General features: G+C 33.1%; 1 protein-coding gene across 1 annotated transcript in view; it reads right to left on the bottom strand.

Moving 5' to 3' along the window:
• LOC136028528 (titin-like) overlaps positions 1-15,938 on the bottom strand; it is a 524,102-nt gene that overhangs the window by 293,550 nt on the left and 214,614 nt on the right. Inside the window, exons 34-36 of the mRNA XM_065706373.1 lie at positions 12,995-13,216; positions 8,660-8,901; positions 729-901 (exon numbers count right to left, since the gene is read on the bottom strand). Of these exons, the coding sequence (XP_065562445.1) occupies positions 729-901; positions 8,660-8,901; positions 12,995-13,216 (637 nt within the window). The remainder of the gene's footprint in view (positions 1-728; positions 902-8,659; positions 8,902-12,994; positions 13,217-15,938) is intronic.

Below are 15,938 nucleotides of genomic sequence, written 5' to 3'. Positions count from 1 at the left end.
TCAAAACGGCTCAAATATATGAAAAAGAGTGAGATAATAATAGAAACATCAACATTGGGGGGGGGGTCAGCCTCCAAGGAGTTTCCTCACCCCGCTGGCTGCATACACTGGCTAAGACTGACAGTTGACTTATATTGGCTTTTAACGTATCAATAATACAACTGAATTGTCTTTTAGCTATCTTACCTTGACAGAACCTTGCTTTGATGTTGAAAGCATCAAAGCAGTAAAAGACATTTTTTTTCTTTCTATATGTGAGAAACCTGAGCCCAAGAATGTATGTTACTGAATACATTTGCTTAGTTATATTCATATCCCAAAACTTGAATCTGATTTAACAAGTTTTGTATTGCAGAAAGACTTTGAATTTCCTTATATTCAATTGCTTCGTCTTAGACTTCAAACTCTCTCTTCTCTCTTGAGCCACCGAGTAGGAGTCATCAGTCTTACCGGCATCCTTGAGATCCAACTCCCTGTCTCTCTGAAGAGTTTCTAAATCAACCTAGAATATATTAGTGATAGTCTGGAGGGGAAAGACATGAGCCATTGACTTTATCCTTTCTCAAAATTCCGAAACCTCTAAAACTACACACCATTATACGAATTAAAGATCAACATTTACCAAAGCAAAGCACTCAGCCAGAATAAAAAGGAAACCATGTGGCATTTGATTCTTTGGGTTTAATATCTAAAGAACTAAATGTCTAAAAAACAAGATAGAAATGTACCATCTTTAGTTATCATCTTATCTTCTTTGAACCATTTCAACTCTGGCTTAGGAAAACCAACAACTTGGCATGTGATCCTTACTGGATAGCTAACTTGTATTCGCCTATCTCTTGCTCGCATAGTGAAATGTGGTGCCATTGGCTGGTTATTCTTGGGAAAAAGTTGCAATCGCCTAAACAAAAAATACTGAATATCCACTGAGCTGTGCATAATACATTGGGCATCCATAAATCGACATTCATCAATTTTGGACATTTACTGTAGCAGACACACACACATATATATTATATATATATATATATATATATATATATATATATATATATATATATATATATATATATATATATATATCTATATATATAAAAATAAGTTGTCTGTCTGTCTGTCTGTGGATCAGGTGACGTCATGTTTCTGTGTCGGCTGACGTCATGAAATTAGTTGTCGTCATTTTTGCTTTGACGGTGACGTCATTAACGGTATTTAAGACATTTGTTCACGGAAAAATGTTTCATTGTAAAATGACTGAAGAACCTATTGGGTTTGGGATTTTGACTTGGATAAGGTCATCAATGCCTACCAGATTTAAGTTAAAAAAACAAAGGTTCGTCGATATGTACTTCATAGTGACGCTGAAAAATAAAGAAGAAAAAGAAAACTGAAAAAAGAAAAAAGGTAAAAAACTAAAAAAAAACTAAAAAGAAAAAACACTCAAAGAGAAATTACAGACCGGGACACAAATGACGACCGAGACAGAGGGAATATAAGTGACGACCGGGAACCTCAAAGAGAAATTACACACTGGGACACCCAGACACAAATCACGACCGGGACACAGGGAATATAAATGACGACCGGGACACAGGGACACAACTACAACGGGGACGCCGGGGGCACAGGCAGGATATATAAATGACGACCGGGACACAGGGATTGTTCGAATAGAAATTACAGACCGGGACACCGGGACACAAATGACGACCGGGACACAGGGAATATAAATGACGACCGGGACACTCAAAGAGAAATTACAAACTGGGACACCGGGACACAAATGACGGCCGGGACACAGGGAATATAAATGACGACCAGGACACGGGGACACATCATTAGAATAATGAGGTATAGATCTGAATACGGATTGTTTTTCCCATGGACAATTATATGTTGCATGTTCAAGAGTCAGTAAACCTGACAATCTATTTATATGCACAGACAATGGGACAGCGAAGAATGTTGTATATTCGCATGTTTTACGTAGTTAAAAACATATATTTATATCTATCTCTATTCACAGATGGGACACAGGGACACAACTACAATGGCGCGTAACTAATATGGCGCGTAACGACTTACGCGCGCGGGGGGGGCTTGGGGGGGGGCGCGAAGCGCCACCCCAACAGCTAGTATATATATATATATATATATATATATATATATATATATATATATATATATATCATGAAAAGAGAAATCACCAATGCAACAGCACAAACACAAAAAAAAGAAAAAAAAAGAGAGACAGAAGGAGAAAAGGAAGACTGTTTTCCTAAATTAGTGATTAATATAGACCAGCACTTGAATGAGGCCTTAACCCTACTCATCCATACAATCACATAGGTCAAACAGCATAGCCATACACAATCAACCATAAAGAATAATCCATGGACAGGCAGTCATGTCGTCAATAAGTATAAGTCGTCATTTACCAAACAATAGAAAAAATAATATAGACAAATAATTCAGAGGCAACACCCAACATAAGGGCTCAGCAGGAGAATACACTGGCCTATATAGGGTTTCGCCACTTTAAATTCTCTACCCAGCACAGTGTTGTGGCTACCACAGAATATCCATGGCATCCCCGTGTCAGGTATCACCCCCAAAATACATGCCTATGAAAAAAAACAAAAAAAACAGCAAATGTAAAACAACCAAGTAAAACCAAAACAAGCTTATCCTGTTAATATATTCCTCTTTTTAGCAACAATAGGTAAACTAAATATTGAAAATTTTACCAAATCAAAAATATTAATACATTGCAAAAAACCTGAATGAACTAAACATTTATAGAATTCATCTTTACCATGTGGCTAATTTTTAAGAAAATCCGCTCAATTAGAAACACAATTCAAAATAAATGGCGCTGCGACAGCATTTCTCGAACCTCCGAAATTAGTTGAAAATTTCTTTAAGTATTTCTAGATAATTCTTTTGATATTTATTTAAAAGTTCGTTATATGAAAACTAAATTTTTTAAATTGCCAAGTTAATTTATTTGCAGAAAAAACTCTTAATATCAATTTTTGGCTTAAGATTTTACATCTATTTTTAAAATCAATATAATTACTACAGATCCTTGCATAACGAAGTAACTGTGAGAAAAACACCAAATATGTGATATTTGAGTGTATATTACTTTCAGGGAATGGGAAACTAATCACTTCAAAATCAAAATCATCCGTTTTATTATAGATTTTAAAAATTAATTTATTATTATCACAAATATTAATATTTAAATCTAAGAAATGATCTTCATGACCAGCGCCATGACTAGGCTCAAGAATAAGCTCTGATGGATCTATATTTTTAGAAATATCAATGAAATCCTTACAATTTAAGACCAAAATATCATCTAAATATCTTTTATTATTTGACAAAGCATGTTTTAAATTAATTGGATTATTCTTATCCATCATATATTTATATTCTAGTTGACTTAAAAACAAGTCAGCTATAAATGGGCTGGCATTCCCCCCCATGGGAATTCCCACAATTTGCTTGTACAAATCACCCCAAATCTTATATAAGTATTGTATAAAACAAATTCTAATAACTCAAAAATCATATCCAAGCTGTAACATCTCAAGTTAACTGTAGTATTAAAGCAATTTGTCCATATGGCTTTTTTATTACAAATGTCTATTTTTAAGAACCTTTTACTTGATAAGAGGAAAGATTTCTTGATAACAGTTTTTAAATTATCAAACACTACATTAAGTGATAAATTAGTATACATTGTCGCAAAATCGAAAGACTCAATTCTTTTAGCTGAAACCATTGTTAAAGAATCTATCACCTGCAGTAAATTATTAACACTCCCATATGGATTAAAATTCGAAAATTTTTTAATACCAGAACAATAGGTTTTAAGTTTGTTTACAATTTCCTTTAAAATTAAAGAGAGGTCAGTAGCAGCAATGCTAGTTGGACATTTAGCTGCTCCAGCAATAAACCGTGGTTTAGGGGGATTCTTATGAAATTTTACAGTCCAATATAGGAAAGGGAACTTTTTATCATTGTCATTTATTTTAATATTAAAATTTTTAAAAAGTATTTCTTCAGTCTTTTCAATTAAATTCTCATCCTCTATATTTACCTTTTCGTAAACATTAGTTGTGCATAACTCCCTTTTTAAGATATCACAATACAGCTTCTGACAAATTATGGCAAAATTATTATTAGCTTTATCCACTGGCACAATTACAAATTCATTCTTTATATTAGCAATTGCTTGTTTAATCTTCGCATTATAAAATAATGATTTAGTGTTACTATTTTTTAAGTTAGAATATATTTTATTTCTAATTCTACTAATAATTAAATTCTTCCAACTTTGAAAACTCTCTTTATTTTTATTATCTTTCTTACACCACTTATCAATAAATAAATCAAAGTCATTTTCCAAGCTATCAAGAATACTCAATGGTTTCAAATGATGAGAAAGACGGAAATTAGCCCCTTTATTCATTATAATTTGAAGATCATTTTGTTTTATTATTGACAAGTCCCCTGTTATAACATGTTTGTAAGTAGGATTTACAAATGGGCCAAGTTGCTTACAATTACAAACCGGTTTCCAATTTATATCACTATCTAGTCTTTTTAGTATTAAATTATAATTAAAAATAATTTGCCCAATAGTTTTTGAAAATTTATAAGTTAAAACTGGACTATCATTATAATTCAAATTACTAGGAAGGGCCTGTTTCACATGCCGCTGATTTAAAATTTCTGGTAAATTAATATCTTCAATCTGCTTACAAGTAAAATTAATAGGTAAATATAATCTGTTATCCTTATTACTAATCTTATCGAACTTTTTCTTTTTTGAAATAAATTTCGTTTTAGTTAGAATGCAAATTGTATCCTATATTACTTTAAAATTATAATCAAGAGCTGTATTATTCTTAACAATCCAGAAAAGTTTGATTAAATTCCTTTTGGATAAATTATTTAGATATTTTATTCCAGAAATCATACCCCTAGATTCAAGTAGCTGGCATAGATCTATAGAAAGCATATGTACATCTAATTCATTTTTTCTATTATTTTTCCTATGTCCTCTCGATCGTTTTTTACGTTTAGTAGGACAAGTAAAAGAAGGATGGTCCATAAAACCATCAATACATTTAACAACAACATCAGACATGTCACCATATTTTTCTACACGATCATTTAGCCCAAAACGTAGTCTATTATTTACGTAGTCTATTATTCTTCTCTTCTTTATTTAAATTTTCTAATTCTAATTTTTCTAAAATTGTGACAGTTATATCTGATATGGAACATTTACCATTATTACAATGTTGAACTAGATAGTTATTAGTTTTTTCATTATTAACTGTTGTCTTATGTCCAGAAAATCTTTTATATATATTATTAGTTGTTTCCCCCATATATTGTACGTAGCATTTATTACATTCTAATAGGTAAATTACATTGGTTGTTCTACAATTAACATTACCACGTAACTTGCATGCAAAATTTTTATTATACAATGTACTCTTAACAGAAGTCCGTGGGACAAAATGATCTTGGCAAAGAAAACAACGACTTTTACACTTACTAACTTTCAAAAAATCGTTCCGAGTTCCGAGGCTAATATTTGTGTTTTGTTGCATAAAAAGTTATTGAAAATAAATCCAAAACAAACCAACATCCAAATCAAAATCCAACAATCAAAGTCCAAAAAACATGCCAAGGTCAATAGGTCAATAAATACATAAACAAAAACATGAAAGAACACGAAATTTGCATAAGTGCCATCTCACCAATAATTAACAATATCAGGTTAAAAACCTGGACCATGGTAAAGGTCTGTCGGGGAGAAAACTAAAAAAATTTATGTATAGATATATATTGCCCGTCTTTAGCCAGAGTAACCCTCAAAAATTTAAGTAGGCAATTGGAGAAGTCGATTGGAATAGTTTGGTTAATCTTAAGGATTATATAAATATGAGTTTTCAAATATTTTATGATAGGCTGATTTTGACAATAACAAAATTAACAAAACAAAAACTAGGAAAAAAAAATCCTAAGAAAACATGGATGTCGCCTAGCTTGTTTCGTTGTATTAACAGAAGAGATCAACTTGATAACAATTCCTAAACTAATAGAAATGATCCAATTTGATTATTAAGGCAAGTCCGATTTCTAAGAACAATTTCTACGAAGGTTCAAACTTTCGGTTTTCATTTTAAGGTTTTCGAATCGTTGTAATCCCTTGTTAAAATATATACAAAAATATTTTTGCTATTACCAATTATTTGCTCTTTACCCAATTTAATGTATTTTCATACTGAATCTAATCAAAGATATTTGATCATTGAAGCTAATCTAATTACTGACAACGATATCTACTAAACTTCAAACCTTTGGTTTTCTTTTTTAAGGTTTTTAATTGTTGTAATACCTTGCCAAAATAGAGAATCATCATTTGTAATGAATGCAAATTTTCGTTTTTTGGGTCTTCCAACTGACATTACATAACTGGTTGCATTCAAAAAGGTTTGTCTTTTTTAATGAGGTTTTTGAATTGTTGTAATCCCTTGTTAAAATATAGGCCTATACAAATATTTGAACAATTGCCAGTTTTGCTCTTTACGCAATTTAGTGTCTTTTCATACTATTGTCTTTTAAAGGATATTTGATCAATGAAGCTAGTCCGATTTCTAACAACGATATACTAATCTTCAAACTTTCGGTTTTATTTTTAAGGTTTTTGAATTGTTATAATCCCTTGACAAAATAGAAAACCGTCATTTGTAATAGTTACAAATTTTCGTTTTTGGGCCTTCCTACTGACATAATATAACTGGTTGCGTTTAAACCCGTAAGCTTAATCACGAACCGAGTTGATTTCATCTAACAAAAAAAAAACTAATTTAAAAAATTTCAGATATTTTTCATGCTTGAATTAAAACATTAAAATTATTGCTCAGGCACCAAAAATATTTCGGCAGTTTACATAAAAGCTTTAGTGATTCTGAACTGAACTTACAAATTTTTTCAACTTTCTTTCATATCTTAAAAAAAACATTACTGAATCAAGTCCGAGTTCTAACAACGATTTCCACTAAGCTTCAAACTTTTGGTTTTCTTTTTTAAGGTTTCTGAATTGTTGTAATCCATTGTCAAAATATATATAAAAATTTTTGCGACTGCCAGATTTGTTCCTAAAGCAATTTAATGTCAGCTTTTTGATGCATGGAAATCTTCAATTTTTCCAATTAAGTGTGACAAGCGTCACAACGTCCTTGCAGTACTGATGTATATAAAAATGACGTCACTCACATAAACCTTTTTTTCCCAAAATTAGGGCTTTAAACGAATTTTCTCAAACTTCTGAGAAATATTGTATATCGTATATATCGTATTGTAAATAGAATTCGAATTATAAAGTTAACTAGTTATAGAGATAAGCCAAATGAAAATTCAAGAGACAGAAGTACACAATCGCTAAATTTACTCCCTAAATCAGGTGCGCACCCATGGGGGGGCTTAAGGGGCTGTAGCCCCACAAGGAAAAAATGCATTATGTTTTTAAACCTTATATAATCTGCTCGGTTTTATCATTCAATCCTTAGTCCCTACTCAAAACTTGCATTCAAAGAGCTAAAATAAACTTAAGTGATGCCTTAAAATACCGTTTTTTCGAAGGAATTTTTAAAGTTCTCCTTTGGTTAGCCCAGGGATCCCCAGTCAGCCCCTCCCGTAATTATTTTCTGAGTATGCTACTGCCCTAAATAGTTGGGAATAACTTAATTAGTGTAGGCTATTATAGACTGGGCATATCAAGACTTGACTTTCAAATGTCAATAAATAGATTTAGTTTGCTAGAAAATAGACACCTGAAACTTAACAGAATCTGATACAAAAATATATTAAACATAATTCATGTAAATCAAAGTTTACATGTTGCAACCCGTAAACCCGAGTCGAGAAAACTAAAGAGATACAGAGGTAAACTCTGACCTGTGGAGGCAAAGTGGAAATTAAATGACGACTTATCTACTGAATTTCCGGTAATAGAGGTAATTTTTGGGTCACTTCGACATATAGATGTAAAATATAACCAAAAAACTATTTCGAGTTGTTCATGGTTCTTTCTTCGACTTAACAAATTTTTCCAATGGGATTGAAAATAATTCGATATAGCGAGGATTTCAAGTTATCGAGGATTTCGAGTTATCGAGGTTAGAGTTATCGAGAATTGACTATAATGTATTTTACCTTTTTGTTTTTTCATCAGATTCCAAGATTTTTGGGTCTGTAACTGCTAGTAAAGATGTACTACATGTTTCACCGTTCACCTGCGAGTCCAGAGGACCTGGGTACCGGACACCTTTTGACTACAAGCGGCCAAGCCAATGAGGCTTAGCTTCACTTGTTCACCTATGAGTCCAAGCAAATTCAGTCCCAGATTTTACATACAAGTCCAGTGGACACTGTCGGTCACGCGTCAACCCAAAATCAATACAATCTTTCATCCATTAGTTCTATGACTATCTACCTTAGTTCTGCCCTAGAAATGACGTATGGACGGATGAATGATAGACATATCTATCAAGGATTATCGATCAAGGTTATCGAGGATTTCGAGTTATCGATGCTCGAATTATCGAGAATTGACTATAATGTAATTTACCTTTTTATTTTTTCATCAGCTTCCAAGATTTTTGGGTCTGTAACTGCTAGTAAAGATGTAAAGGAGGTTTGCAGTCCTGCTTGATTTGATGCCTCAATTAAATATTTGCCTGCATCTTCAATACTGAAATTTTTTATTACAAGCACATGTTTAGAGTCTTTGACTAAAGTGAGACATCTCTCGGTATTTATCTCCATTCCATCTTTTTTCCACATTATCAGAGGTAAAGGTTCACCCGTCACCTGTGAAATAAACAGTAAATCATTAACTTGAATCTAAAATGCGAACAGAGCCGTATACATGATTGATGTTCGGAGACGGTGGTAATTTTTTATCGGTGGAGGGTGGGTATAGAAAAAACTTTTAAAAATGCATCAAAAGTTTGTTTATATGCAGTTTTGTTACGTTTCTACTAGTTGGACAAACATTTTGGATGGGGGGGGGGCAAACTCCCCCATCCCATCCCCTGGGTACGACCTTACCTGTGAAATACACGATTTTGCGACAAGCTGCAACTTACACAGAAAAGACAGCATATATATATAAAATATATATATATATATATATATATATATATATATATATATATATATATATATATATATATATATATATATATATATATATATATATATATATATATATATATATATATATATATATATATATATATATATGTATATATGTATCATTTTATTTTTTAAGTTTAGGTTCATTCATTCATTGAGTCAGCATCATGATATAACTTGTTCTTTTTCTTAGATAATTTATCGTCCTGAGTTAGAACGCTAAAATCATAGGACATCCAAGGACGTATCCAAAAGGGTTACGAGGTTTGGGATCCCCCCCCCCCAAAAAAAATAATTGTCCAACTCGTAATAATTAATTAAAATGCACATAAAAAACTGCTTTCTTAAAGTTTTTTTGTTATTACGCTGCTGAGGACACAAGAAAAATAGCAAACCCAGAACTTACACACAAAAAAAAATCTCGAGTATTAGAATTAGATCAGTATAATTTGAGACTGTTTTCTTCCTATTTTCACGGTGTAAGCGATTAAAACGTAAGCAGATTTGAAGTATAATAAATTCAAACAAATTTAATATCAATAACAAATCAGTGTTTTTAGCCCAAGTCAAAAGAATTAGTCAAAAGAATTGAATCCTTTCTAAAGAAAATGTCTATTGGTTCCTTTCTTAGCGCAAAAACCTTCATCAAACTTGTTTTTACTTTTAGTTTTTTTGGTTTTTTTTTTACCTGACATTATGTTTTATCTGACGTTTTTTCATTTTTTTTCATAGTTTTTTTTTTATCTGAAGTTAAATTAAGAAAGTTAAGGGATTTGAAATCAAACAGTTTGTAGTAACAAACTATAAGTAAGGAGTGACTCCTTCTCAGTAGCTGAAACTCACAGCAAAGAAATTAGGTTTTTATAATGATTCTAAATATGTAAAATTCATTAAGTTTAACTAGCCTGAGAAAATTTGATTCAAACAAATTGATATCTACAAAACACCAAATTTATCTGAGAGGAACGATCACCGATGCGTGCTTGTTTATTCTTTTTTTACTTGTTTTATTTTTTATTATGTTTTTTATTATGTTTTACTTGTTTTAGCATTATTGTTTTACTTTTTTTTTCATTGATGATTGTGCCTAGAAAATTGTCATAGAATATCAGGATAGGGTTCATTCAAATAAAAACTGAAAGCTCCAATCCCCTTTTAAAGTAGTAAAAGAGATTGTGGAGCAGCAAAGTGGTGTTTCTGCTATTTTGAGGCACAAAATAACTGTTTTTGCCTAAAGTGGACCTAAAAGTTATGGAGTCAAAATTTTGACTCCAATCGATTTTAATTGAAGAAAAGACTATACGATGCGCTTCCAAGTTTCAGAGGCAGTAGTGCTGCTCTGTGGGGTGTTCCTTCCTAATTTTACACGTAATCTATGAAATAAACGGTTAGTGTCGACACCTAATTTAAAGCTTCATTTAAAGACGGTGATTCATTTGAGTTTTGATAAAATTACGTACCTTAGTATATAATTGTGCATCAACTATTATAAGGGAGAGCCAGTGGATCTTTATATAGGTGAGGATTCAGGGGAACGGTTCTAAGGTCTCAGAAGATGCGTGCCTCTGTAACTACTACACTTACTCTTATCACCTTTTGCATAATTGGTTTTAACTAATCTTTTCTTAAATTCACTAGCCACTTCCTATTTTCAAAAGTCATATTCAAAATCTTCAATCCAGGGACGGTTTAAGGCATCATAATCAGAGGGCGACCAGAGCAAGGTTCCCGTCCGCAGTGGCTGGGGGGCTCAGCGGCTGGAGTGTTGTCCACTTTGACCATATTTTCCATTTTGATTCGGCTTTTTTTCTTATATTTGAGTTGCGAGGAGGCGCTGTAATAAATTCCTCCTCGGGCGCCACAAACCTCAGGAACGGCTCAGGGACAAGGTATACCACAAGATCCAGGTCCCAATTTTTTTTTTATTATTTTAAAAATCTAGTCTTTGATACGTTGTTTGAAGCAGTAATTGAAATAGTGGCTTGTTGTTACATGTTATACTAACAAATACAACTCTATAATTGTGGGTGACAGACGGAACCAACAGATCAGTGTCGGGAGTGTTGCCAGCCGAGAACAGCAAAATGCCCCATAACTCCTGAATCAAGAGTCATAAAGAAAACGAAAAAATTGATGTTATACTGATATTCAAAAATTAAAATTGGGAGAATTTTTTGTTGATTAAGTGCACCTTAATAGGAATGTGAAAAATAAAAGAAATTATTGTCAGATAAGAAACTATTAGCATTTTAAATTGGTTGAAGCACTATTTTCGCAATATATAGCTTATGTTTTTTAGCTCCTTTTAGAACTGGGGGGCAGCTGCCCATCCTGCCCAGGATTAGCACCGTCACTACTTCTATCTTATTATATTTTAATTCTTTTAGTACTGTCTCTAAGTCCCTTCCGGAAAATAAATCTTCATCCACTTCCGATTGTTTGAAAATTTTATCAGTCTTTTCTAGAAAATTTTCTACAATTTAATCACTCATTAGAGACGTCCCGCGAAATTTAAAAGCGTATAACGGCAACATGACTTTCCTATTTATTATTCCTTAATGACTCACAGTTTGGCATGACAAACTGGCAAAATCTAGGTTGCGGTCCATAAACTTTATTTGTCAAAAATATTTGTTAAGAAATAATATGCGGCTAAATAGTTAAGTTACACCACAAGTTTTAAACTGAAGTGAATTTTTAAGGAAAAAAAAAAGTTGAATGAAATCAAACAAGCAAGGCTGTATGAAAACATTTACCTAAAAAATTGTCAAGGGGAACGTATTAAGGTTGCAGAGTTACTTTGTGACAATGTTAAAATTTTTGTGTGATACTGTATTAGATAATTGGAAAGTTTCTTTCTATTCAAGTTTAGAGCCATCGGTTTAAGGCCATTCGACCCCTTATAAAATCATTTTACAAATTTCAGTGTCGGCTGAGTGTCCCAAAGACCAAGGCCCCATTAGCAAATTTTCCCAGGTCCACAGGGATCTCCTAATTTATTTCTGGTAAAAATGTCAACAGTTTGAAGAGCTAACGAGAGGTTAGTTTAAATTAAGAAAAAATATAAGTTTTTACTAGTTATTAAGCAGAGCACTGTCTATTCGATGTACCTAAAGCATAATTAATAGGTCCACTGTGTCGGCAAGGTTTTCAATCAAAGTGACAGCACTACAGGGAACGCCCAAAGTGGTAAAATCACTCAAATGGTACTTCCTTTGAGTTGATTTCTAACGTTTTACAAGCGGGTATGCTAGAATATTTTTTAGAGCCTGTTTTTTCCTGAACTTTAAAAAGAAAGTTATGCTCTACTAAATAAAGAAAAAAAAATCACAAATTCTAATGAAGTTTCATTAAAGCTAAATATATCTATCTTCAGCCCAAATCCGGAAAAGTTAAGCAGTTTTTCTTAGATTTCTGGGAAAGTAAGTGTCGACTTTTAGTTTTCTGTCGTTTATTCTGATCTCTAATCCAGGCAATGGCAAGGCTGCCCAATCAACTCTAAATAGTTTGACCACACAAACTAAAAGAGTTTATAATGGCTGAAATAGGACGATTCATAAAGGTACTGTATCCTCTTCAGCCCGGCCAATCTGACCTTTATATTTCATTAATTCTAACTTTTAAAACTACTTTAACTATTTGAACTTTTAAATAAAAATTTAAAAATACTAAGCACCAATACTTCAACAATTCCTTTTTACTCTTTCATTCACTATTTTTCCTTTGTAAAATAGTCATCGAATATGAATATAAAGGCGAAGCAAACCTCACAATTCAGCTCCACATCAGATCCAACGAGAACCCTTTCTTGAGGATTTAGAGGTGTGATAAACTTGGGAAGTGTAACTTTTGTACCAGTTCGAATAGGGTTCTTTGTTGTCACTCCCTCTCCCCAACCATACTTATTTCGAGGTGTAATCCTAAACAAATATTCCCGATCTGGCTTCAAGTTGAAAATATCGAAGCTGGTAATGTTGGAAATTCCAAGCTGTAAAAAAAGATGAATTTAAAAATAGCGCATTTTAAGCCGTAAAAAAACGATTAGAAATTAGAAGAATTTAAATAATGAAGCAAGTTTTTTCAAAAAAAATTAAGGAGCAACTTTAAAACTTCACACAAGCAGAAATTACTGCGTATATGAGGGGGTATGCCACCTCCTTAACTCCTCGCTCATTATACAGAAGTTTGAATTTTTACCGTTAATGTTTTAAGAACGAATGTTCAAACACAAGGGCAATTGGAATAGAATAAAAACGTTCTTTTAACAATGCCTCAGTACTAGAAAAGCTTATTGGTGCCCATTTGTATCAAAGATGGGAAATGGGATTTTCCTGAGAGGGTGTAAAGAGAGAAGCTTTGATAGATTAAGTTGGAGGAGGAGCATGCGTAGCTGTGTTGACCTCAGGCGGCTTGGGGCTGCGGTGAGTTGTTGTTAGTAGTAGTAGTAGAAGTAGCAATTATCCATTCGCTAGATTTGTTACCCTTATAAATGCTTTAATCAAAGCACTAGATAATTTTAGCGTAAAGACTAGATGGCTGAGGAGGAGACGGAAACCTCTCATACACAAGATAATCTCTGTTAGTTTTGAGATTAAATATAACTCTTTATTTTTTTATTATAAAAAACAAACTTGTTTTTTTTCTCTAGCTTAAAACAAGTAGAAAAGCGAGCTATAATGTAAGCTGTAATCAGAGAAAGGTTGAGATGGCTAGGACCCGTTCCACGGATGAAGGGTGACAGATTGCCAAATGTCTTCCTTGTCAACCAACCATCTATGGACAAACAAATAGCAGATTAGCCTCGAGTGTAAAGGAAGGAGGTCGTAAGCAAACAGTTCAGGGGCATTGGAACTTCCTGAGAGGGTGTAAAGAGGGAGGCTTTGAATAGATTAGGATGGAGGAGGAGTTTGTGTAGCTGTGTGGTCTCAGATGGCTTGGTGCTGCAGCGAATTGTTAGTAGTAGTAGCTTGAATGCGAATATGAGTACAAGGCCTAGGGATTCTGTTAACAATCTTGAAAGCTTAGAACCAAACTACATTGTAATATTGCTTTTGACAAGGGGAATTTTGAAGACCATTATCTATTCCACTGAAGATATCTATTAGAAATCATAAAATATAACGGGAAACTAAAAACACAATAATTAAGTAAATTTTTTACTAATTTTAAATTTGCCTTTCCTTAGCTCTAGAGCGAGTAGTTTTTTACTCATTTAAAATAATAGCACTTGAAAAAAGATCATTATAGCAATCTAATAAAATACAACTTTTGACCTTGTAATAATAGCATTTGGTTTAATCGCTAACTATTTACAACTAGCAACTTGCTTTGTTCGGAAATATGTCTGGCAGCATTTTATCTGAAAATAATTGCTAGTTTGGCATGGCTTGGCTTAAGTATCAGAAAAAAAGGGTTATTATCCATTTTTGTTTAAAACAGAGGTTAAGAATTAATTTTACTACCCTTTGATTTAAAAAAAAAACCTATCTGCGGACCTCCACTTATCGGTAGAAGTACCTGGTAATCCATGTAATAATTAATGAGCCAATAATATTTCCATAGTCGACAGATTTTAATAGCTTATTCTCTATTAAAATGTTGTTTGATACTTTGTATCACCAAATGATAGTTCGCGGTAACGAACGGTAAATAAGGAGCGACTCGACCCAATAGCAACCGAAACACTAAAAAATAAATTTTGATAGCATTTAGTACATAAAGAAATTGATTTTTCCGATGTGATTCCAATTTATTTCATTATTCTTAATGTTACCAAATACAAGCTATAAGCCAGAAGGAATTTGCATGATTTTCGAAAAACGGAGGAAACACCCCCAAAAACCTAGCGATCCTTATGAAAATCGCACCATCAGATTCAGCATATCGTAGAACCCTACTACATAGGTTACAAATTCCATGTTTTTTTGCCAGAAGAAAGATCCCGGATGCGTGTTTATTTATTTTTTTCAAGGGCTGATTGCATCAAAATGGTGATCCTAAGAGATCGGGAGATGGCTCATTTGAGTGTGGTGCTCTAGTGCTCTTTTTAAGTGACCAAAAGGATTGAAGGGCAACAGGTCCCTCTCACATACCTCTTTTTCTACAAAGACATCCGATCGAAATTTTGAGATAGCCACTTGGTTCAGCGTAGGTGAAAGGTCTAGTTACCATACCTGTTGGGATTACACATTCCTCCTCGGCCCTTGAGGAAAGGGCTGCAAGTTAAACAATTTGCCCATGTTGCCATGTAGCATTTGTTATTAAGAAAGATACATTTTCTGCAAGGGTGGGATTTCCATGTGAAGTAAAGTTTCCTGGTGGATTTTCTGGGGAAAAAAATTACACTGGAGAAGGGGGAGAAGGGGTTTCATAACAGGATTTGAAAAAACAGCCAGAGATTAAATAATTTTTTTAATGAAAGTATGGAGCAACATACAAAACTTAAAACGAAGAAAAATCATTCTGTATATGAACCTTCGTACACAGAATGGAATTCTTCAGATACAGATGCCTCGTCCCTCGCTCTTTACATTATAGTTTGAACTTTCCTCCCGATTCTTTAAAAACTATTCCTGAAACACAAGGTCCGTTGAACTAAAAAAAGAAGCTTTTCTAAAGCACGAAAAACTTCAGCGTGACGAGCGAGAATATAGCGACGAAGACCACACTGCCTTTCCATAACAAACAAATACAACGTAGAGACAATAGGG

Source organism: Artemia franciscana, chromosome 6 (assembly GCF_032884065.1).
Source record: "Artemia franciscana chromosome 6, ASM3288406v1, whole genome shotgun sequence".
Classification (NCBI taxonomy): domain Eukaryota; kingdom Metazoa; phylum Arthropoda; class Branchiopoda; order Anostraca; family Artemiidae; genus Artemia; species Artemia franciscana.
The sequence above is the reverse complement of the archived record's forward strand: the minus strand, read 5'-3'. Positions and strand labels throughout refer to the sequence as shown.